Source organism: Abramis brama (genome assembly GCF_963993115.1).
Source record: "Abramis brama genome assembly, chromosome: 6".
Taxonomy (NCBI): domain Eukaryota; kingdom Metazoa; phylum Chordata; class Actinopteri; order Cypriniformes; family Leuciscidae; genus Abramis; species Abramis brama.
In genome coordinates this window covers 30952142-30975974 of record NC_139968.1, presented here as the reverse complement: position 1 = coordinate 30975974, position 23833 = coordinate 30952142, and the positions used below count along the sequence as shown (strand labels likewise).

The following is a 23833-nucleotide window of genomic DNA, read 5'->3' as shown; positions in this document are numbered from 1 at the left end:
CAATGCGAGACAACCCAAAAGTATTTATTAAATAGCAACTTAAAAATCTTAGTGAAACTGGAATCCACAAATGTTGTTTATTAGATAAATGACAAAGAAATTAAATGGATTATAAAATAACCTTTTATTTTACTTTATTTACATTATTTTAACATAAGGATTTCAACAATAACCATTTATATTTAACATTATCCTTATTCTAAAATCATACAAATGTTTTTTCCTGCCACCTCCGCCCACCCTGTCTGGGGCATATTTTAAACATAAGGCGACAACCGCTCCAATGTTTGCCTCCGTCTCCTTTGAAGTCCTCTGGACACTCTCTGTAAGAAATATTAGAAAATGAAAATATATGGGGAATATAGGATACGATGCACTACAGTAAGCATTAAAACAATAAATATTGCAAACAGTCTTAAAGCTAGGGTAGGAAATTTCACAGAAGCTAGCAATAGCAAGCTAGCTTTGAAAGCATACGATCCCACCCTCCCTTCAGAGTGTCTCCAAAGCCATGCCTCCTCTGCAAAGAGCCAGGAGGAGAGACAGAGTTGGTGGAGGAAAGTGCAACGCTTTTAGATTATCTCATGTCTTATTCACTGGTGAGACATAACAATAATAATGAATGTGAATAATGAAAAAAGTAAAAAAAAAAAAAAAAAAAAAAAACATTTTGCAATAATATAATGTCATAAGTTTTTTTTTTTTAAATAAAACCTTTTTCACTTGTTGGTTCAAGAGGAACTGCTGATGTTTGGCATCTATTCTCACTTTCTCTGCACAATGAACACGCTGATGACATGTTTTTGCAAACAAGTTGCGTAGAGGTATGCAAATGTATATATATTGACAAACAGGTAGGACATCCCATATACATACAGGTGCTGGTCATAAAATTAGAATATCATCAAAAAGTTGATTTATTTCAGTAATTCCGTTAAAAAAGTGAAACTTGTATATTATATAGACTCATTACATGCAAAGTGAGATATCTCAAGCCTTTATTTGTTATAATTTTGATTATTATGACTTACAGCTTATGAAAACCACAAAATCAAAATCCCAGAAAATTAGAATATTACATGAAATCACACAGTAATCCCATGGTCATTGAACCAGGTTTTGGTTCTTTTGGCAGTGTGGGCAGGTGCAAATCCTGCTGGAAAATGAAGGAAGCATGAAGTGCTCTGCAAATGTCCTGGTAGACGGCTGCGTTGACTCTGGATTTAATAAAGCACAGTGGACCAAAGTCCTCTTTTCTGATGAGAGCAAATTTTGCATCTCATTTGGAAACCAAGGTCCCAGAGTCTGGAGGAAGAATGGAGAGGCACACAATCCAAGATGCCTGAAGTCCAGTGTGAAGTTTCCACAGTCTGTGTTGGTTTGGGGAGCCATGCCATCGGCTGGTGTTGGTCCACTGTGCTGTCCACTCAACGCAGCCGTCTACCAGGACATTTTCAGAGCACTTCATGCTTCCTTCAGCAGACAAGCTTTATGGAGATGCTGACTTCATTTTCCAGCAGGATTTGCACCGGCCCACACTGCCAAAAGAACCAAAACCTGGTTCAATGACCATGGGATTACTGTGTAATTACTGTGTGATTTCATGTTCTAATTTTCTGAGATTTTGATTTTGTGGTTTTCACAAGCTGTAAGCCATAATCATCAAAATTATAACAAATAAAGGCTTGAGATATCTCACTTTGCATGTAATGAGTCTATATAATATACAAGTTTCACATTTTTAACGGAATTACTGAAATAAATCAACTTTTTGATGATATTCTAATTTTATGACCAGCACCTGTATTTTAATATACCAAGATAGGAACACACTTTCAACCAGTTTCTGGAAAAAAAATTCTACCCTAGCTTTAAGGGCAATGTATGTAACATTCTTGCATGTAGAGAGAAATTTTAACTTTTGATGCTGTTCACAAATAGCGATCAGACATTCTAAGCAGAAAAATGTGAATGCACAGGCGCAACGCCTAAGTGTTTTTGCAGAGTGTCTTAAGCTAAATGAACATTTAAAAGACATCAGAATGAATGTAAAAACAACAGTTAGAGTAGGGGTGGGGGATCTTACAAAAATTTCATATTACAGTCTTTTAACCTGTTAAGCTGCAACCCCACTTTTGAAAAATCCCCAGAAATGACATACCCAAACTGAAACAGATACGGTTCATGAACCCTTTGTACTAAAAGCACAAGTATGATCTCATTTGAAAGCTGACACCTGGCAGTTTATTGTAAATGTAGAATTAATTATTGTAATAATGAAAAAAATAGTTATAAATAGCTTCAAAGTTTTGTAAAGTTATTAGAAATTTATTTTTATGAAACATCTTCATGAAAATAAAATTGAAGTTGACACTGTAGCAATCTAGAAATGCACTACAGCTAAAGCCACATGTCTGACCATATTATATTTAAAATATGAAGATGATAAGTCTAAAACTCTGTATTTAGTTAAATGTTTTTCAAGATAGAAGCACCTAGAGCTAGCTAGCATGTTAGCTTAGCACACCATCAATACATGACAATTTATGGGATTAAAACCATGTTTGTGCTCCAAACGTACTTTAAAACGCAAATAAATGTTTTAAATAATCTTCTGTGATCTAATTTGGCATCAGATAAAAAAAATCAGACAGAAAATATACTATTTGATAGTATTCTGCACAATGATTAGTCTATATAGATTAGCATTACATTATAGATATCATCTATTATTATGGAATACCTGGCATGGCTTGAAAAACACAGGTAACTCAAATATTATTGCAATCATGTTTATTGTCTTCAAAACATCTTAATCTGCATGATACAGCGATCTCTTTTTTTTATTTTTATTTTTTATTAAATGCTTGTAGAAGATAACAGGAAAAAGAGGGGGAAAAAAAGAAAGAAAAAAAAACAAACACAAAAACATTAACAACAGCCATTGTCATTACATTACAACCATACTCCAGAGACCCTCAGTCCAGATTAAGTTCCTTCAGTCTTTCAGTCCAGATTAAGTTCCTTCAGTCTTTCAGTCCAGATTAAGTGCCAAGTCCTTAAACACAGCCACTGTTCTTATAGCTTTCAAGTTTTTAGAGAACTCAATAGACTCTAAGTAAATTTTCATTTCATGTTTAAATCTCAAAAAAAGAGCATTACATTTAGAAAATTTACATTTGTGAATGTGAAATTTAGCTAACAGAAAAATAAGGTTTATAAAATAATTATCACTTTTCTTTTCACATTCATGAAAACCAAAAATTACATTTCTATATGTTAATTCAAAGTTAGGATTCACATAACATTTGATAAAATCACAAATGTCACACCAAAATGTCACTGTGAAAGAGCAGTTCCAAAATAAATGTAAAGTAGTCTCAGGTTTCTCTGAACAGAAAGAACAGAGGGTATCAATGTCATTCTTAAGTCTTTTGAGAGAGCACTTATCTGGGTAAAACCTATTAATTAATTTAAAGGTAATTTCTCTCATTTTGTTAGTTATCAGGTATTTGTGAGGTAATGTCCAAACTTTTTTCCATGGAATATCACTTACAAAACCATTCCAATAAGAAATTACATATGGCACAGAAACCAACTCCTCCTGAAACAAGACTCGAATTTTCTTATTGTTTTTGGATTTAGAAGAAGAAAGGCATTGTTTACCAACAAATGTCTTACACAGATCCACTGAGCGACAAAGAGATGAAAAAGAAAATCCTTTATAAAGCATGATAACTCCTTGTGGCACTGCATCAGCCACGATTGCAAACTCTTTTGGAGTAACAGGAATTCCATGCTTTACCAAGAACTCAGAATAATTGCAAATTGAACCATATTGATTGAAAAGTTGAGATACAAAAATAATTCCATTACTAACCCAATTATCAAAGAAAAGAGATTTATGTTTATACAGTAGGTCCTTATTATTCCAAATTATATAAGAGTGAGGAGTAAAATTGTGTTTAAAGATGAGGGACCAAGCTAATAACATTTGCCTATGAAAAAGGGATAATTTGACAGGGATTTTCATTATGCTATAATTACAGGTTAATAAGAATTTTAAACCCCCTAGTTTGGAAAAAAATAACATTAGGGATCAAATTCCAGATAGATGCGGGCTTATTAATAAAGTTTTTTATCCAGTTTATTTTAAAGGTCTGGTTTAAAGTAGTAAAGTCTAGAAAGTTTAACCCCCCCTTCTCAATAGTGTTCATAAGTACAGATTTTCTGACAAAATGAGTTTTATTCTTCCAAACAAAGTTGAGGAGCATGGTATCAATTTTTTTAAGAATGGCGGTGTCAACACTCAAAGAAAGAGCAGCGTATGTTAAGCGTGACAAGCCCTCAGCTTTGGCTAGTAAAATTCTTCCCTTTAATGACAGATCTCGCTGGAGCCATATATAAAGTTTTTTCTGTGTACTCTCAATTAGTGGATTAAAATTTACAGAGCATCTTTCTAGTTAATTTTTTGTTATAATAATACCTAAATATGATACCTGATCTCTAATTTGAATATTACAAATTTGTGACAAATTACACTCTTTGATGGACATGAGTTCACATTTCGAAAGGTTCAAGACTAAGCCTGATGCTTTGGAGAATTGCTGAATATATTCTAGTGCTAACGGAACTTGACTAGCATCATGCAAAAAAAGAGTGGTATCATCAGCCAACTGACTGATGAGTATCTGTTTGTCAGCAATGGAGATACCACGAAGACCACTATTAGAAACATAAGATGCAAATATCTGGGAAACTAGTAAAAACAGATAAGGGGATATTGGACATCCTTGTCTAATACCACGTGACAAGTAAAATCTAGGAGAAGTACCGTATTTTAATTTGATTGAACTATTACAATTATAATAAAGGGTTCTTACAGCCTTACAAAAATACTCACCAAATCCAAACTTTTGTACCGACTTAAAAATAAAATGATGCTCTACTGAGTCGAAAGCTTTATAAAAATCCAGGAAAAGAATAAAACTTATGTTCCACCAAGTTTTTATAATCAAATAAGTCTAAAATTAATCTAATGTTATTCATTATGTGTCGGTCTCTCATAAATCCAGACTGAGTCTCATCTATAACGCTATCCAAACAATCTTTAATTCTTTTAGCAAATATTATGGCAAAAATTTTATAATCGTTGTTAAGGAGTGTGATGGGCCGCCAATTGTCCAAATTGGTAAGATCTTTCTTTGGTTTAGGAATTAGTGTGATGATACCCTGCGTTAACGTAGGAGGTAGAGCTTCTTTATCAATACTCTCTTTAAAAACATTTGTTAAAAAAGGAGAAAGTTCATTAGCAAATAATTTGTACAGCTCAGCTGTGAGTCCATCACATCCTGGGGATTTATTGTTTTTCAAGCTCTTGATTGCACTTTGTACTTCCTCATGAGTTAAAATTCCATCACAACACATTCTATCATTTTCAGAAATAGCTTTAACATTATTAACTGAGTCCAGAAACAAATTCGACATCTGCTCTGTACATTTTGAACTATACAGATTTTTATAAAAATTGGCACTGAAATTGGCTATATCCCTTGGATCTTTTATAATTTTGCCATCAACACATAATTTCTCAATTGTTGAAAGGGTAAAATTTCGTTTTTCAAGCTTAAAGAAATATGCCGAATTGAGTTCACCTTCTTCAAGCCATCTTTTCCTGGATCTTATATAAGCACCCCTAGCCTTCGATAAATATAAATCATCTAATTTAGTTTGCAGATCTGCAAGTTCAGATTTCTCCTCCATAGACAGACAACTAAAGTTACGGGTTTGAGATAATTTCATAATCAGGCTGTCCTCAAGAACTCTTCTCTTTTTAGCTAAGACTGCTCCAATGTTTCTTAAGTAAACTCCAATTTCAAATTTTAGAAGCTCCCAGTTGGTACAAAAAGAATTTTGAATTGTGGCTGCTTTCCAATATTGAGCAATTAATTCTTTAATTTTATTTACATCTCGTAATTCTAAGAGTGAACTGTTCAGTTTCCACAAAGAGGCTTTGCTATGGCCTGGTGCATAATCTGCCGTTAAAGGGGTATTAATAAAGATAGTTTTATGGTCGGTCAAAGGGGTATATTGAATGCCAGCATTTAAATCAAAATTGGACATACATTTTGATATGAGCCAATAATCAATTCGAGATTGACTAGACCCACTTTTGTTGGCCCAGGTAAACTCCACATTGTTAGGGTATCTTTCTCTCCAAATGTCCACCAATTCAAACTTATTTATTAATCCTAACAATGCAGGGCTAATACACGCAGTTCCCTTTGGCGGATATCTATCCAAATAATTATTTAAAGATACATTAAAGTCCCCTCCTAGTATGAAAAAAGCATTAGGGAATTTATTCGACCAATGTGTGAGTTTCTTATCTAACTTATCATAGAAACATTTATTATCCTGAGAAGTATTGTACCCATAGGCCTATATATTTCCCAGAATTATTGTTTGTTGGTTAAGTGAAATCACTAATAAATGAAAGTGGCCCAAACTATCTGAATCTGAACCTAATATATCCCCATTAAACGTATTTCTCAAAGTGCTTACTCCAGCAGAGCGTTCAGTGCCATGTGAACTCCAAATATCACTACCCCACTGAGATTTCCACCATTTGTAATCATCTTTATTAGAATGACACCCCTGAAGAAAACAAAAATCTGACTTGTGTTTTTTAGCAAACAAAAAAAGAGCTTTCCTTTTGACACTATCCCTGAGCCCTCTGGCGTTAAAAGATACTAGTGACAATGACATAAAAAACAAACAATATGAAAGAGAAAATAAATCAAGCTAACACAGTATCAGAGTATCTAACCGCTCATAATGATTACATCGACGCATTTGGGTATAAATTCAATAAATATTATTCCTGTCTATAGAAATCTGACGTAAATCTATGAGAATCTATCAGTATTTCTCCAAATATGCACATTCTGAAGGACGTTGTTTTGTGTATCGCTGTCATAGAGACAGAGCGCATTTAGGCCACGCCCACACCCAGGGGGAAAACAAACCAACCGTCCCCATTGACTTTGCATTGCGAGAGGCTGCCTCCTTGTCATTTATTGCTTCTAACAAAAGACAGAAAAATGCCTTAAAGCTGCTGTGTGACAAGGTGTACAGCAAACAAGCTAAAAAACCCAGAAATAAGTTTTTATTAGCTCTCGACCCCAAAAAACGAGTTAGGACATAAAAGTGGATAGGCCTACAGGCAGTTGAGACAGAGCGTCAAGTGTCTCATTACTCTGAGAACTAACGTACGCCCGCTGGAGGAGACCGTAATCGGCAACACAGGATAATTTATCTTACAGAAATATAATATATAAAGCTGACATTTGGATATTTGACTCACCAGTGACCAAATGTTTAACTTACTGCACACGTAGTGTATTTTTAGTGCATACTGAGTGTCAGGATCCCACAATTTACCCATTCGTTCCAGCCTGTATCCACTTTCATGTCCTAAACACTCGTTTTTTGGGATCGACAGCTTATGAAAACTTATTTCTGGGTTTCTTAGCTTGTTTGCTGTACACCTTGTCACATAGCAGCTTTTAGGCATTATTCTGTCTTTTCTTAGAAGCAAGAAATGACAAGGAGGCAGTCTCTCGCAATGAGACCGTTGGTTTGTTTTCCCCCTGGGTGGGCGTGGTCTTCAGATTATGACGCGTTGCGCTCTGTCTCTATGACGACAGCACGGGAGTTTTTTATGAATGAAAGCGGCTGACGCGCATAATTCATATTAAAGGCAGTGATGTGGTGCCTGGAGAAGTGGGTATACTCTTAATTTATGCCTCAAATTTTTTTTAAGCGCCCCAGGAAAGGATGAACGCTCTGTGTTATAAACAGTGATGTAAGATAGTCTTGCAAATAAGTTCACCCCAAAATGGGCCAGTATAGTATTTACACATTATCACTTAACTTTTGCTGCTTGACTTCACAGAAAAAGGATCATTATAAAATTAATATTAGCCACAGAAGAGGTGCAGTTTTTGTAATTAATACTGGCTTTTAATTATTTATTAATACTAAATAATTATGAATTTTGAGTGACTATTCCTTAGTCCATCCACATGAAAATTGGACGACTATTCAAGGGATCACTGCAACTCTGTCTTTACTGGGCGCAGGGCCATACGCAGGGTTTTATAAAAACCGAGGTCCCAAAAATTATTTTGCTAGGGGGGTTCGGGGGCATGCCCCCTTGAGAAAATATAGATTTTCCTGATCTCGACATGTGCATTTTAAGGTGTTTTGAAGGCCAAAATAAATGGACAACAGTAGCTTTAAAAGCATGTCAGTGGGCAGTAGCATGAAGTATTTTATCAGATATTTTTAAACATGAGAATCAGTTTAAATGTCGCAATGAATGATCCACACTACAAAATGGAAATGCAGAATGTTTATGCTTATTGTTGACAATACACAATCACATATTCGAAACGGGAATGGCCTTAAATAGGAAATGGTTCAAGGATTATTTTGCATAGATGTTACATTTCAAACAAACGCCAATGCAGTCCAGACCAGAGGCATATGAGCAATTTATATGAGTATCAAAGATCAGTTTCAGCTACTTTTTCTTTCCTAAATTAATCAATGTTTTTGGACTAATATGTTCATTTAATCAATGGTTCAATTGCTCATTCATAAAGACAGTCACGTGTGCCACCTTCTGGCTTAATGATGCAAGTTGCGCAAACACAGACAAGCGGAGTGATACAAACAGTGAAAAGTCTAAGTGCTGATACTGGGGAAATATTCAAATACATTCGAGGTAACGTTATACAAATACATTTATACATTGTATTTATAATAATAATGGCAATATATTTAATATGGTGCTTGTGTTGTTAAATTGAGCTTATAGTTTCCACTGTCTTTGATCAAACTGTTTATTTCTGTCGGTCATTTAAAACTTCGATCGAAAAACAGCTGTTCAGTTTAGCTACTTGTATTATCGTTAACTCAAGCGTGAAGCGTCGCGTTGGGCTCGCGCTTCTGTGAGTGAACATAAATCCCGCTTGCTTTGATTGGTCTCAAACATTTTGACATTGACGAGCGGGTGTTTGAGTGCTGAAGCAGCTCAGATGAGAAGGTCGGTTATCGTCGCGATGGGCAAATCATTGCAGCACCAAATTAGAGTTAATATTAGGCAATTATTTCAAAACTTTCATTATATAGGCTAAACTAAAAACAATTAGGTCCGGACCTCGGGGACCTCAATGGTGGGTACGACCCTGACTGGGTGTTTTCACACGCACATCAGAGGGGATTTAGAAGTGGGTAGGCTATACGCAATGCCGACTGAACAAGAATATACCCTGCACTACACCACTGATTAAAGGTATCGATTCATTTTTTCATTTCATAACTCCTGACACAAATTAAGAAATACCTGTCGCTATAAGTTTCTCAGAATACAATAGTGGTCAAATACTGAAACTTGAGTCTTATGTAAGGAATAATTGACGACAGGCCGTTGAATTATTAGAAAAATAATGCACACCCGAGGTGGTAATGCGGTCACGATGCGAAGCGGAGTGGCCGTTCACCTCGGGTGTGCATTATTTTTCTAATAATTCAACGGCCTGAAGTCAATTATTCCGCTTATACTACAGTTACCACACCTCGAAACATTGTTCAGATTATGTATTTCAAGACGTTTGTAAAGTTTTTGTCATTAAAACGCTCTTGTATGTAGGACTCATTTCTTACGCATCTAATCCAATGCCTCCGTTGCTAATTCCAAAACGTAATTTTAGAGTTAGTAACGGAGGTTTGAGCCACTGATAGCAGACTAATGCTGGGGACACACGACTAGCTGACACATTCTCTGACTGTTTTCATCGACTGCAGCAGATTTTAAACACCGACTTTGAACACAGACTGAACGCGCTGAACACGCGCTTGGGCATGATCAGTCATCAAATTACATTCATAACCGGCCTTAAAGTGTGACCCCGGCTTAATGCAGTTATTAGAGAGAGAGATGTTGCAATAATGAGACAGAAAAGCATGTGCGTCAAATCGTCAATATTATTATTTATTTATTAATTCAATTCCTTTTAATTAATTCGAATTCATTCTTTTTTTTTTCTATTATTGACAGATGACAGACTAGCCAAATAAATGAAACACAAAGCCCTTTTAAAAGTAGGCCTATCAATAATTATTTATTTGTTATATTATCTGCAATAGGCTAATAATCCGTGCTGCAGGACTATCCATTTATTTAGCCTATATTCAGTTTAATTTTCTATTGATTATAGATAGGACCTTATACTTTATTTATTCAAATTAAACTGCATGTTTCCATTGATTGTGAAGCTAGACACTGAAAATTGCAGATCAAGCGCATGCGGCTAAATGTTTTTTCTTGTTATGAATTGTATTCTATTTTCCGTTATTACCGTTAACTACGCGAAGTGATATGGAACTGCAATGCGGTCAAGACCTGCCTGGAACTACTTTAGCTGTGCGTTTCCCTGAAAATAATGCACACCTTAGAACGTTCGTCAACCAATCAGATTCAAGCATTCAACGGCCCTGTAGTATAGAGCTGGTAAGTCCCGCCCCTTCCGTAAAACCCCGCTGGACCTCCCCAGTCAGCAAATTACCTTTGGCACAGATGTGGGCCAGATAAACAGCTGAGCTGTGGCCCAGATTAGTTTGTGTTTGCCGGCCCAGATATGGCCCACATCTCCTTTGCCAGAACTGAACCAAAGGACTGCCATAACTCCACCAAGCATGAGCCAAATACTACAAATTCATGTGGCCCATATGTGGGCCTGGTATGCAACTTCAGTATGGTTGAGTTCTGTTAAAATCTAACGGCCCTTATGTGGCCCACATGCAGCTGACAGTATTTAAAGTCTTATTAACTCACAGGTAAATTAAACACTCAACAACAAATGTACTCAAAACTATTTATTTTGACAAGCATTTAAATAAATACTAGGCTCTTCTCCACTAAAGTGTTGTACTTAATTACAGCAGTATTCAGTTGAAAACATTTCATAAAAATAAATATAATTACAGCAAGAGTTGAATAATAACAGTAGTATTCAGTTGAAAACATTTATCAAAATAAATATAATTACAGCAACAGAGTTGAATTTAATAATTACAGTAGTATTCGGTTGAAAACATTTAAGAATACATAGAATTACAGCTACTCAGTTGTACTTATTTTAAGTAGAATTCAGTTGAAAACATTCAAGAATACAAATTAATAATATAAATAGCATTCAAAGCTATTTTTTTACACCAAAGTTCAAAACACTCAATCAAAGCGTGTATTAATGTTATGTTTAATTAGTCCAATGAGAGTAATACAAATAAATCACAGTTGGTAAAGAGAACTTTAAAGAGAAATTGAGAAAGTTAAAGCAAACTTGAAAGGTAAAGAGTTGAGAAGTGTGTTGATGTGCAGAGAAGTCTCCAATGAGGGTCGGCAATGTGTTGATCTTTTCCAGTAAGGGGATTCTGCCTGACTGCACCTGCAATAAAGAAGAATTTAAATAATGTTAGCAGCAATACAACCTGGAAGCTAGAGCTGCAGGTGAATGAAAAAAAATCATTAATGTAAATATCCTATAATATTTTAATTGCAATTATTAACAAATTAAACACCTCTGAATTACCAGTGTATGAAAGTTTTTTTCCAGTAAATTTTCAAAAGGAATTGCAAATTATATTTTTCAATATGTGGGCCAGAATTATACCGTAATTCCTTATGACAAATTATTTAGATTTTTAGAATACTTTTGCACCAACAACCGGTTAAAATTTACAGCACTGCATGTATTCTGCTTCTTTTTTTAAAAAAAGACATGCACACGCTAATGTAAAAACACACCAACACAGATAGCATTAATGTCATGTTTTAGTCCAAAGACAGAGTCTACAAAAATAAGTGTTTTTACAAACACAAAATAAACTCAAGATAATCTGCAATGATGCGAGACAATTTGGAAGCAGAAACACACAAACAACAATGGGCCAAGTACTGAATGCAAGGAGGAATATAAAGGGTTAGTTCGCCCCAAAATGAAAATTCTGTCTGTAATTACCCTCAAGTTTTTCCAACTTCTGGGTTGTACGTCAGAGCGTAGACTCACTATTGGCCGACGCTGGTCATGTGTGGGATGCTGGCCAATCGTGAGCCTACGTTCTGACGTACAACACAGAAGCACTGCGCTGTTACACTACGTTGAATAAAGTCTTTATTTTAGCTTGTTTTGCGCACAAAAAGTATTTTCGACACTTGATAAACTTAAGGTTCAGCCACTGTATTCTTGGACTATTTTAACAATGTCTTTACTAACTTTCTGGGCTGGCAAGTTTCAATAACAGAGAAGCCTATGGAGGAGTGAGACAGCTCTCAGATTTCATCATAAATATCTTAATTTGTGTTCTGAAGATGAACGAAGGTCTTACGGGGGTGGAACAACATGAGGGTGAGTAATTACTGACAGCATTTTCATTTTTGGGTGAACTAACCCTTTAAATACACAGTGATAATGAACTAAATACAGATAGTTGTAGGCATGCGCTGGTATGAGACTTTGACAGAATGATAATCTTATATTGTGATTACAGCTTTAAAATGTATGATTGAAACAATATGATTCGCAATATATAAAAAATAACTTTCTTTAAAAACAAAACATAAAACTTCTAAATAAAAAATGCAGTCACTTAAGTGAGCCACGGATGTGATCAGGTAATGACAAAAAAAGTTGTTTGGTTCGATACTGAGATAACAGAAATAAAAATACAATGTTCTGTAAAGCGGTTTTGAAAAGTTGTGAATTGTGCAAAGTGCAATACAAATAAAAGTGACTTCTAAAAAAGGTCTCACCAATGACAACTTCCTTTACGACCAGGCGTTGGACACCAATCTTCCCACTGACTTCTCTCCAATTCATAACGTGCCACAGCAGTTGTAAAAGTGCCTTTCAGCACTCTCCACACGGTGTTATTCAGGTCAGAGCCACCAACCAGACCCAGACAGGTAATCTGATAGGAAAAAAAAACATTGTGTAAGTGGTTGAAATATGCATTTAAATAGACCACCCTAAAATGAAAGTGCTTTTATATTTTATTAAAAAATGAACTATAAACTATTATTTACTCCATCTGAAACCATATTTTCTAGGTTTTTAATATGGAAATTATTGTCATTGCCCCACCCATACCGCACATTAGGGCTGGGTGACAGTATACCATAGCATGGTATATAAACTATATCGTGAGAAATTAGAGTAATTATAAAAATGTCCTGCCTCTTCCAAGCTTTATAATGGCAGTGAATGGCTGCTCAATTAATTGATAGTTAACAGAAATACAGCAATTCTTTGTTTGTTCATGTTAGTTCACAGTGCATACTAAAGTTAACAAGTATATTTTTTTTATATTGAATAGTAAATGTTGAAATTAACATTAACACATATTAATATATGCAGTAGAAGTGCAGTTCATTATTAGTTCATGTTAATGAACAGGTATTGTATCGAAAGTCATAATTTTGGTATTGTGATGACACTAATAGCCTAACGTTAACATTACAACTTTAATTTTAAAGAGGGAAAGGTCATGAGAAAAAGTCTTGGTTGAATATCATTTCAGAGTTAAATAAAGATACATACAATAATGCACACGTATTAATGTGTTTATTCTTGGCATTTTTATATTATTATGATTAGTTGAATGATTGTGAACACAAATTAGGATTTAGGTTTTCTGACAAACAGTAACACCGACATTGGACCGCGTCGCCTTAATTCACAAATAGGCTAACGTACTACACAATGACAAACTATACTATTTTATTGTGTACGACAGTGAGCTGTTGATTTATAAACAAAAACATCTTAATTTAAAACGGCAAACCAGCGAACTGCTATAGCCTAAGTTAACGGTTAAGTTAAACATTAAACTTTATTGTAAGTTATAGCAGTAAACTGAAGAAAATATTAGCTAGTTCAACCCCTTCCTCGATGGAACGAATAACTAAACGCATAATAACATGCAATATTGACACATAATGCTGCATATTTCATTTATATGACTTTAAAATGCCAAAACATCACTTACCTGAATGTACACAGTCGTGAGGAAAGCAGAGTAAAAGGCGTCAGCTGCCCAGCAGCGTCGCAGTCAAACTCGCGCCGTAGTCTCTCCACCAATAGGAGGGAAGATGCAGAGCAACCTGAGGTGTGGAACGGCGGATGTTTGCCGCAGTTGATTTCAGGATTCCTGTGTTTTTCCACGTATAAGCCAAATGTTTACCACAAGTCGGTGTTTCTCACTGTGTGCCATAGCTCAGCCACATATGGTTCTCATGTGTTCGTTGTTATCTGGGCCATATACCTCAAAATCAGTTGTGAACCAAGAGAGCATTTCCCGCAGATTTTAAAGTTATGGCAAAACAAATATGGCTACGATTTGGCCCATATCTGTTCAGCCATGCCACATCTAGGCCATATGTGCCAGATAATACCCACATGTGGCCCACATGTAATTGCTATCTGGGTCAAAGTTGAAAAACCGTCAATGCAAGTGAATGGGAGAAAATAATTATTTTCTGATCCCGTTTGAATTGTGCCATGAATGTGAACATATGTTGTAGGCTATGTGAATTTTTTATATAACTTTTCATGTTACGAGTTTGACAGTAGGCTATATGGTATGATTCTTCAGCTAGCAGTTGTGGAAAAGACATAACGAGAAAGACTACATGTCTCAACATGTGACGTCACCCCATAAAGTTGACTTACCCGTGGTTTTCGCCAACTTCAACAATTTTGTCCTCTCCCTGAAAGAAGGAGGTGAAGTGCACCAAAGACACAGCCATGTTTAGCGGGATCCGTGAGCTAGTGTCCGTGTGCTAGTGGTGGTGACGTTACAAACGCGTCGAAAGCAGCGAGGAGTTGTAGTCCACAAAGTGCTCACACACAAAGTCTACCCGTATCAAACTTCTACACGCTAAATTGTAGCATTCTTTACACGAAAAGTTATATAAAAAATTCACAGACAACATATGTTCACATTCATGGCAAAATTCAAACGGGACCAGAAAATAATTATTTTCTCCCATTCTTCTTCTTCTTCTTTTAGTTATCTGGCCGTTTACTCTATAGGAGCATTACCGCCACCTACTGAATATTTTATCCACCTGGGTGATGAATCTGTATTGTTTTATTTTATTTTCTTTCTTTCACCTTTCCTTCCTTTCCTTTCCAAAAAAAAAAAAAAAAAAAAAATTAATTGAAGGGGGGGTGGATACCCCACCCACCCCAAAGGATCAGAGCCCAGGCTTCAGCTGACGCTGCGTGTTCAGCTCCTCCAGCTTCCACACTGGGCTCCTCAGCCTTTAAGGCAGGCAGAGGCACCATACATCTCACCCTCAGACCCTATATTCCTATATCCTGTAACATATACCTGTAACCTCCAAAAAGATTAAAACAGCCCTATATATCTGATTGTCACGACTTAAACCCTTCCCCAGAAGATCCACAACACTCACTGGCCTATTTTTAATACTATTAAAAAGACTGTCACGCTGACCATCATATTTACCACACTTAAAAAGCACATGCTCAACTGTTTCTAAAATATTACATTCGTTACACATCCCACTGTCATGCTTCCCCATTAATGCTAATGTTGAGTTTAATCCTGTATGTCCCATTCTTAATCTAGATATCATTACTTCTTCTTTTCTATATCTTCCAAAAAACTGCACTTTTTTCCCTACTGATTTCTCAATACTATAAAACCACCTACCTGTACTGCTATTTTCCCATCTTTGTTGCCATTTTTGTATTAATTTCCTATTAATCACAGATTTTATTTCACTTCTACCCAAAGGGACTTTAACTTCCACCACGTTTTTCTTTAATGCCTCTTTTGCTAATTTATCAGCTATTTCATTCCCTATTATCCCGATATGTGCTGGCACCCAACAAAAATATACAGTTATACCTTCCATTTTCAGTCTGTACAATAAAGTATAAATTTCCACTAACAAATCTTCTCTATCACTTTTTGTAGATTTTATACTTTTAAGAGCTGATGAAGAATCTGAGCAAATTAAAATCCTGTTTGGCCTAACCTGTTCAACCCATTGTAGTCCTACTATAATTGCAGTTAGCTCAGTAGAGTACACAGACAGTTTGTTACTTAGCCTCAAGCTTATTTCTGTCTTAAAATTGGGAATATACACTCCTATGCCCACTTTTTGCTCAATTGGATCCTTAGATCCATCTGTGTAAATCTACACAAAAGAATTAAAGTTTTCTCTCATAAAAACATTAACTCTATAACTATTACTGCATATTTCTTCTGCTTTTTCCCGAGCCTCCAATAATCTCATTTCAACAACAGGTTCAGTAATATTCCACACTGCCACACCACTTAATGGCATGTTAGAACAAATTTCTTCATCCTCTATACCATAATCCTTGACCCACTGTCCATATTTCCAGCCAAAGCTATTTCCTCCATTCTTTTTGTATTCCCAACAGTCATTTAGTATTACGCGTGTACAATGATTCTTCTTACCACCTTTTAAGTTAGCCCAATACATCATTGCAAGCTTTTCTCTTCTCAGGTCTAATGGCATTTCCCCCCATTTCATTTCTTATAGCTCCACAGCAGATTCTAAGTGCTCTAGATTGTATGTTCTCCAGTTTCTTTAACTGAGATATAGCTGCATCACCATACACTGCACATCCGTAATCTATGCTAGAACGTACTAGGGCTTGATATATACATAACATTGCACTTTTCCTTGCTCCCCATTCATATTTAGTTATTGAGGTCATACAATTTATTACTCTTTTTTTTCTCCCATTCACTTGCATTGACGATTTTTCAACCTAGAGGTCCAGGGGGATTAGCGGAAGGGGCGGGACTTACCAGCTCTATAAATCTTTTTAATGATGTATGTTTGTCAAGGTATAACATTAAATCTGATAGTAACTTTGAACTAAATAAAAAAAAAAAACGCTTCAGTGCGCCTGCGCACTGGCAACGGTTAACAGGTTAAAAAACAATCACAATCCATGATCATAATCGTGATCTTCCCAAATTTGAGATGAACTCTCATCAAGAAAATTCAGACTGGCATCGACCGATACCAATCTGATATACTAAGATATGAATTCATATTTAAATAAATAATCTGAAAATTAATTTAAAAAGTTAAACAAATAAATCTATAAATTAAACAGCCTTATTTTAGATTGTAACTTCTTGATTCTGTAATTATAGGCTATTACCGAATTTTTCACATATAAAAGAAATTGCTTTAAAAAAATGAATAAAAAGAGTGTAATTAAAGGTCAAGTTCGGTATTTTACACTTAAAGCCCTGGTTTCAGATCGTTTCTGATGAAATAGAACGGTTCGGATTGAAATTTGGACACATGCTGCTGGCCTGAGAATTTTCGGTTCTGTGGTAGCTTTTGCAGCGATTTTTGTGTGAGCATATAAGCGAACACCCGACCACTCGGTGAGTTTCACGGGGGAGCGAAAGAAACCGAAAATTCTCGGGCCAGCATCATGTGTTCAAATTTTAGTTTTAGCATTAAAGTATGCATAGTTACATGCAAATACCCCTCAACCAAATACTAATCCTACCCGAACCCATAGTACCTTGTTAATTAATATTACTCAGTACTTAAATATATAATTACTCCATAACAACGACACCTTATAATAAAGTGTAAGCAAAATGTTCCAGGGTCTGAGGTCAAATTCGCTAGGTCAACATCACATCATACTAATATACTAATACACATACACATATTAATAAGCCCAATAGCATAAAGGGGAAGTCAAACCAATCTTAAAATATCTCATGGGAGGAAGTCTGCAGTGTCTTAGACTTCATTTCTATATAGGTCCACGTAAGAAGGTGTACAGACTCTGAAAGAGCACTTCAACTCAGACTGACATCTCTCTCATCTTTAGCTCTTCTGGCGGTAGAATTGAAGTCTTTCGTTATTTGAAACGGTTCTGACGTTCAAACTGCTGAAGAAAATGATTCACCCAATTTTCCTCCATTTGTGCCTGTGGTGTTTAGTTGGTAAGTTATACTTGTTTTATGATGCACAGTGTACTATTCAAATCAGTCAGAATAGATTTTGCATTTGCTGTTAATGTCTTAAATTATGATGACTGTAAATCAATCAATCTAATTCACAACAATATATATATATCAAATTAGTTTGAAGCAATCATTTCTGTTTGTTCGGCAGGTGTTTTTGGCGTTGCAGATGAAGTGAAGTCAGTGTCAGGGATGGAGGGAGAATCTGTCACCATACAGCCTAATGTTTCTAAAATACAGAAAGATGATCAGATAAGATGGAATTTTGGACATAAAGACATTCTCATTGCTCAAATCAATAGACAGGACAATAAACCAATATTTTATAATGATAGTGCTGATGGGAGATTCAGAGGCAGACTGGAACTGGATCAGACTGGATCTCTGACCATCACAAACATCAGAACCATGGACTCTGGACTTTATCAAGTCAAAACCACAAGATCAGAGACGCCGTTCAACATATTCAATCTTATTGTCTGTGGTGAGTATACCAGCTGGATTATTCGATATATAGGATATACTCAGACAGCAACATAGTGTCGGCTCACGGCCAAGATCCGGCCCACATCTGGTACTTGTGGACTCAACGCGTTTGAGTCCACAAGTACCAGATGTGGGCCGGATCTGGGTAGACACTATTTTTCTGTCTATTAACCTTTTAACACGTAAAACAAGGTCATAATTAGTCTGATAATGAAATAAGTGGTTTTGTGATGACAGAATCATTTGTGCAAATTTTTTTGATGATTTTACAACATTTCTTTCTTTAAGAATTTGATTCAAATTAAATTCAAAGAAATGTAATCTGCTCTTTGCGTCGTACATCTGAACAATACTGATCCACTTTTCCATGTTAAGAGCATTAAAATGAGAAAAAAATTACGAGACAAAAAGAAATCAAGGGACATTTAGAATAGATAACAATGTGCGATTAATTGCGAGCTAACTATGACATTAATGCGATTGATCGCGATTAAATATTTTAATCATTTGACAGTACTAGTTATTAGTTAGAACCAAGCATGCCGCACAAGCCCTGAAAAGTGAAGCCAAAACGTCTCGATCGTCCCCTGTTGACTGGTCCTAGTATAGGTCATAAACCCAGGCTCCCCGTGTTATTCAACGAGACTTGAGACCAACTAAACAATTTAATTACACTTTAAAGGGTAACTAAACCCCTGGTCAGAGCCTGACTCCACCCACTGGCAATATTTGAAAAATGCTAGAAAAGTGGGCAGACCCCAACGGAGATAGAGGGGACGAAACGTGAGTGGAAGGGCGTGCACCTGAGAGTCCTGCTGTCAGACTGTCTAAAATGGAGAGTTTGCTCACAGGGTCGCAAGACGACGTAAATATGCATCTGATGAGTTTTATCGAGTTGATGTCAATAGCGCGCGCTCTGTATAGGCATATTCATATTTTGCAGCTCTGTGAAAAAATCCAGCAAAATGCGCCGACGCGTTTGTCGACCCCAGAGGATTAACTTTAGCCTAACCATAAATTGTGATTAAAATATATATGATCACTCACATCAAGACGCCGCTGCGGTGGTGGAGTCCATGCAGGATCGAGGAACAGCGTTTGGCACTGCGTCGCTGTTCAGCGCGAGCTGTGTGGAGAAGCCAATGTCCACCTCTATTGCGTTGGAAAAGCAATTCCGCGTAAAATGCAGGTTTTACACTCACGGTCTTCCAGGCCAAGTGCATGCAAACACTGGCGCCTAATTTCCAAGTCTGCTGGAAAGCTATGCAGTTGCACCCAGCAACACTATACCTACCACTGTACTAAATACAGATAAATCTACGCTAGCTCATCCAAGGGCGTGGTGAGCTCGTACCAAGGGAGGGCGTGGTGAGCTGGAACCAGCCTACGTCACGCAGTACCGTTTACGTCACGCAGTACCGCAACATCCAATAGGAAAATTCAACTGCAGTAGCCACCGTTGAACCTGAAGAGGGCAGCACTCAGACGTTTTTACACCATATATTGTAGAATTAAAACACTTTATACCCAAATGTCAAAAAAGTTACTCGAATCAATGAACAACACTAATAAAGCCCCATTCTTACAGATCATAAACAAAAAAAAGTTGGTTTAGGGTTTAGTTACCTATCTTTTTTTCCGAAGGTGGTTTCTGTCATTTACTGTTGTTTTTATCACGCTGATGTAAATTCAAGTGTTTGTTTTTAAAATAAGTTTGTATTTAGTTAGTTATTTGATGCTATAAAAACGGTGGTGTGACATCATGATTGACAGCTGTGATTGACAGGTTTTCTGAGCGAAGTAGTTACTGAAGCACCAACAGCCTTTTTTCGGGATCTTCGGAGGATAGAGGAGAATGGAGCTTTAAATTTAATATCTAAATTTCTATAATTAATTATTTCGCACCGATAGTGAGGGCGGGGCCTTGATTTCGCGGCTTTACTTCCTGCTCACTACTGCGCAGGTCTGGTCCCGAAATCGCTACTGCGCAGACTCAAACCCCACGATGTCAACGCCATATCGGTACACTGGCGGCTTCACTTCTCACCAATGGAAGAGAGCGAAGGGGCATCGTCTATGGTTAGAACTGTTATACATAGAAAGTAGACAGTAATGAAAAGTTATTAGTGTTTGACGTGTGGTTGATGTCCAGTGTTGCTAGCTCAGCAGAAATACACAATCATGTTTCTCCTGGTCCCCTCAAAGTCACATTGGATTTTTTCATCAGTGTAAAGATTAAGAGGTCCATCTATCAGTTTTCCATGTTCGTAGAGTTATTATCTGGAGTAAATATACAAGCTATAATCTGTGTGTTTACACAGCTTTTTTTTTAAAATGGTGGTTACTAGTGTTTTGCGTGCGTTCACCAACGTCACTGATAGTTAAGTTGGCTTGAGAGAGCCAACTTACTGAAATCCTATTTAAACTTATTATTAAGTTGGCTTGAGAGAGCCAACTTACTGAAATCCTATTTAAACTTATTATTATTAAAGTGTAAGTTGCAGGTTAACCACCACAGCCAATTAATGTGTAAATTAAAGTGCTCTATATATATATATTTATACTACAGGGCCGTTGAATGCTTGAATCTGATTGGTTGACGAACGTTCTAAGGTGTGCATTATTTTCAGGGAAACGCACGGCTAAAGTAGTTCCAGGCAGGTCTTGACCGCATTACAGTTCCAAATCACTTCGCGTAGTTAACGGTAATAACGGAAAATAGGATACAATTCATAACAAGAAAAAGCATTTAGCCCCATGCGCTTGATCTGCAATTTTCAATGTCTAGCTTCACAATCAATGGAAACATGCAGTTTAATTTGAATAAATAAAGTATATAGTCCTATATAATCAATAGAAAATTAAACTGAATATAGGCTAAATAAATGGATAGTCCTGCAGCACGAATTTTTATTGCAGATAATTTAACAAATAAATAATTATTGATTGGCCTACTTGTTAAAAGGGCTTTGTGTTTCATTTATTTGGCTAGTCTACTGTCATCTGTCAATAATAGAAACAAAAGAATGAACGAATTAATTAAAACGAATTGAATTAATAAATAAATAATAATATTGACGCACATGCTTTTCTGTCTCATTATTGCACATCTCTCTCTAATAACTGCATTAATAACTGCATAAAGCCGGGGACACACTTTAAGGCCGGTTATGAATGTTATTTGATTCTTATGACTGATCATGTCCAAACGCGTGTTCAGCGCATTCAGTCTGTGTTCAAAGTCGGTGTTTAAAATATGCTGCGATGAAAACAGTCAGAGAATGTGTCAGCTAGTCGTGTGTCCCCAGCATTAGTCTGCTATCAGTGGCTCAAACCTCCGTTACTAACTCTAAAATGACGTTTTGGAATTAGCAACGGAGGCATGGGATTAGATGCGTAAGAAATTAGTCCTACATACAAGAGCGTTTTAATGACAAAAACTTTACAAACGTCTTGAAATACATAATCTGAACAATGTTTCGAGGTGTGGTAACTGTAGTATAAGCGGAATAATTGACTTCAGGCCGTTGAATTATTAGAAAATAATGCACACCCGAGGTGAACGGCCACTCCGCTTCGCGTCGTGACCGCATTACCACCTCGGGTGTGCATTATTTTTCTAATAATTCAACGGCCTGTCGTCAATTATTCCTTACTTAATTATTTCTGTCTTAAAATGTGTTAAAATAACATTTATTGGGGTTTCTTCAAAGGTAGCGTGTTTTTTCAGTAACTGGTGATGACGTCACAAGAGGAACTCGCAACCCATACTCTGCTAGATTCCTACTGTATTATGGCTATTTGGAGAACGACTGAGAATGTGGGAAACCATCAAATTCTTTATGGACCACAGCTCTACAATTTTTAACCGGTCAGGCGTGAGAGAGGGGAGCCATGGCACTCAAAGAGTTATTAATGCTTGGTGTGAGGAGAATGAGTGGAGGGTTAGCCAGGTGTCCTGGTTTAGTAACGTTAGCTACGTTAGAGCTAGTCTAGCCTGGTGCAAACTTAACCCGGATAAAATAACGGAACAAGCAAGTCTTTTCAAAATATTGCTGTCATGTAGAATAGCAAGGAGGGACAACGACTAAAGACATTATTTACTTACAGTAAGTCAGTCCAAATCAGAGCTGTAGAGATGCACACACTGCACAGGCATCAATCGCTAGTCTCATCGACGCCTCAAACCAGGGGCGTAGAATTTAGTAGGGACGCTAGGGACGTGTCCCTACCAATATTCAGTGACACTATGTCCCTATCAATAATTTCGATCAAAACTTAAATTATATTATAACCACTGTTGTCCGGTTGTGTCTTGTGGTTTTTATATATTAGGCTTATTTTATTTAATCAGGAAACATCTTATTTAGATTAAAATCTCTTACAAGAGCGTTCTGAGAAAAATGCGCAATTCATGGTACACAAACGGTTAATATATCTGAGTCCCGCCTGCTAACACACATCGCTAAACTGATTGGCTTTGTTTTTTCTATCTAACTTGCGAGATGAGGCTCTGGTATGAAGCGGTAAATTATGCTCCTCCGAAGGAAACCTAGATGCGGTAAGCTAGGGAGAAATCAACAGTACAAAAATGCGGGACAAATCAGTTTTGTATTACAATCGCGGGATAAGTGGCGAACAATCGTTAGTTTAACAATCGTTAGAGAGAGAGAGAGAGAGAGAGAGAGAGAGATTGTGTATGCTTAAGTGTGTGTGTGTAACACTACATTATAGGGACAAAATGTCACCACAAAGATGGCAATATCCAAAATACTTGTCCTTGTGGGAATTTATTTATTTATTTTTGGAAAACAGCTGAAAATGTAAAAATGCAGAAAGTTTTCTGTGATAGGCAGGGTTAGTGTAGGGGGATATAATATACCGTTTGTACAGTATAAAATCATTATGTCTGTAAAAAGTCCCCATAAAACATAAAAACACAACATTGCTTGGTCTTGTTGAAATGAGAGGAATGTTTGATGAAGTTGAAACCCTTGTCATCCCAGTCTCATCAGCTGAAGCTGAAAGAAGTTTCAGTGCTCTTAGGACACTGAAAACATGACTCAGATTAATGGCACAAGTATTGCTGTGTGTCATGTCCAACAGGACAAACTGGACATTATTGATGTGAAACAAATATGCCAACAGTTCATTTCTGTAAGTTCACCTTTAAATGAAAATTCTGTCATCATTTACTCTCCCCCAAGTTGTTTCA

General features: G+C 36.4%; 4 protein-coding genes across 4 annotated transcripts in view; 2 read left to right on the top strand and 2 right to left on the bottom strand.

Moving 5' to 3' along the window:
* LOC311085752 (uncharacterized protein) overlaps positions 1-23833 on the top strand; it is a 333708-nt gene that overhangs the window by 79554 nt on the left and 230321 nt on the right. The window lies entirely within an intron of this gene.
* The window catches only part of LOC311085740 (uncharacterized protein), a 294139-nt gene that overhangs the window by 72150 nt on the left and 198156 nt on the right, over positions 1-23833 (bottom strand). The window lies entirely within an intron of this gene.
* The window catches only part of LOC311085768 (uncharacterized protein), a 51621-nt gene continuing 27793 nt past the window's right edge, over positions 6-23833 (bottom strand). Inside the window, exon 5 of the mRNA XM_084118396.1 lies at positions 6-323. Within this exon, the coding sequence (XP_083974522.1) occupies positions 322-323 (2 nt within the window). The 3' untranslated portion in view covers positions 6-321. The remainder of the gene's footprint in view (positions 324-23833) is intronic.
* The window catches only part of LOC311085787 (uncharacterized protein), a 219676-nt gene continuing 213838 nt past the window's right edge, over positions 17996-23833 (top strand). Inside the window, exons 1-2 of the mRNA XM_084118421.1 lie at positions 17996-18111; positions 18284-18616. Of these exons, the coding sequence (XP_083974547.1) occupies positions 18066-18111; positions 18284-18616 (379 nt within the window). The 5' untranslated portion in view covers positions 17996-18065. The remainder of the gene's footprint in view (positions 18112-18283; positions 18617-23833) is intronic.